General features: G+C 44.1%; 1 protein-coding gene across 1 annotated transcript in view; it reads right to left on the reverse strand.

Annotated features, from left to right (window-relative positions):
* Positions 1–236, reverse strand: part of LOC119581756 (endothelin-converting enzyme 2-like) — a 106,974-nt gene that overhangs the window by 1,677 nt on the left and 105,061 nt on the right. Inside the window, exon 15 of the mRNA XM_037929889.1 lies at positions 26–102. Within this exon, the coding sequence (XP_037785817.1) occupies positions 26–102 (77 nt within the window). The remainder of the gene's footprint in view (positions 1–25; positions 103–236) is intronic.

Here is a 236-nt window from a genome sequence, read left to right on the forward strand (position 1 = left end):
GGTACAAAGCCCAGAGGAAACATACTTGGGTTTGTCAATGAGGCTCGAGAAGCAGGTTCTGTGAATGTCCTTTTCCTCGGCAGTCATGTCGGAACACAGGCTCTGGAAATACGGCGGATTTTAATACGGGAAAATGCAGTGAAGGCTGTGAAGCTAATTAAGGCTGTGTAAATATTTGTCAGCAATTTCGGTTTGTTATATTTTTCGTGGTTGTTTTGTGTGCTGCGTGTGTGTTG

The sequence above is a fragment of the Penaeus monodon genome, chromosome 15 (assembly GCF_015228065.2).
Source record: "Penaeus monodon isolate SGIC_2016 chromosome 15, NSTDA_Pmon_1, whole genome shotgun sequence".
Lineage (NCBI taxonomy): Eukaryota > Metazoa > Arthropoda > Malacostraca > Decapoda > Penaeidae > Penaeus > Penaeus monodon.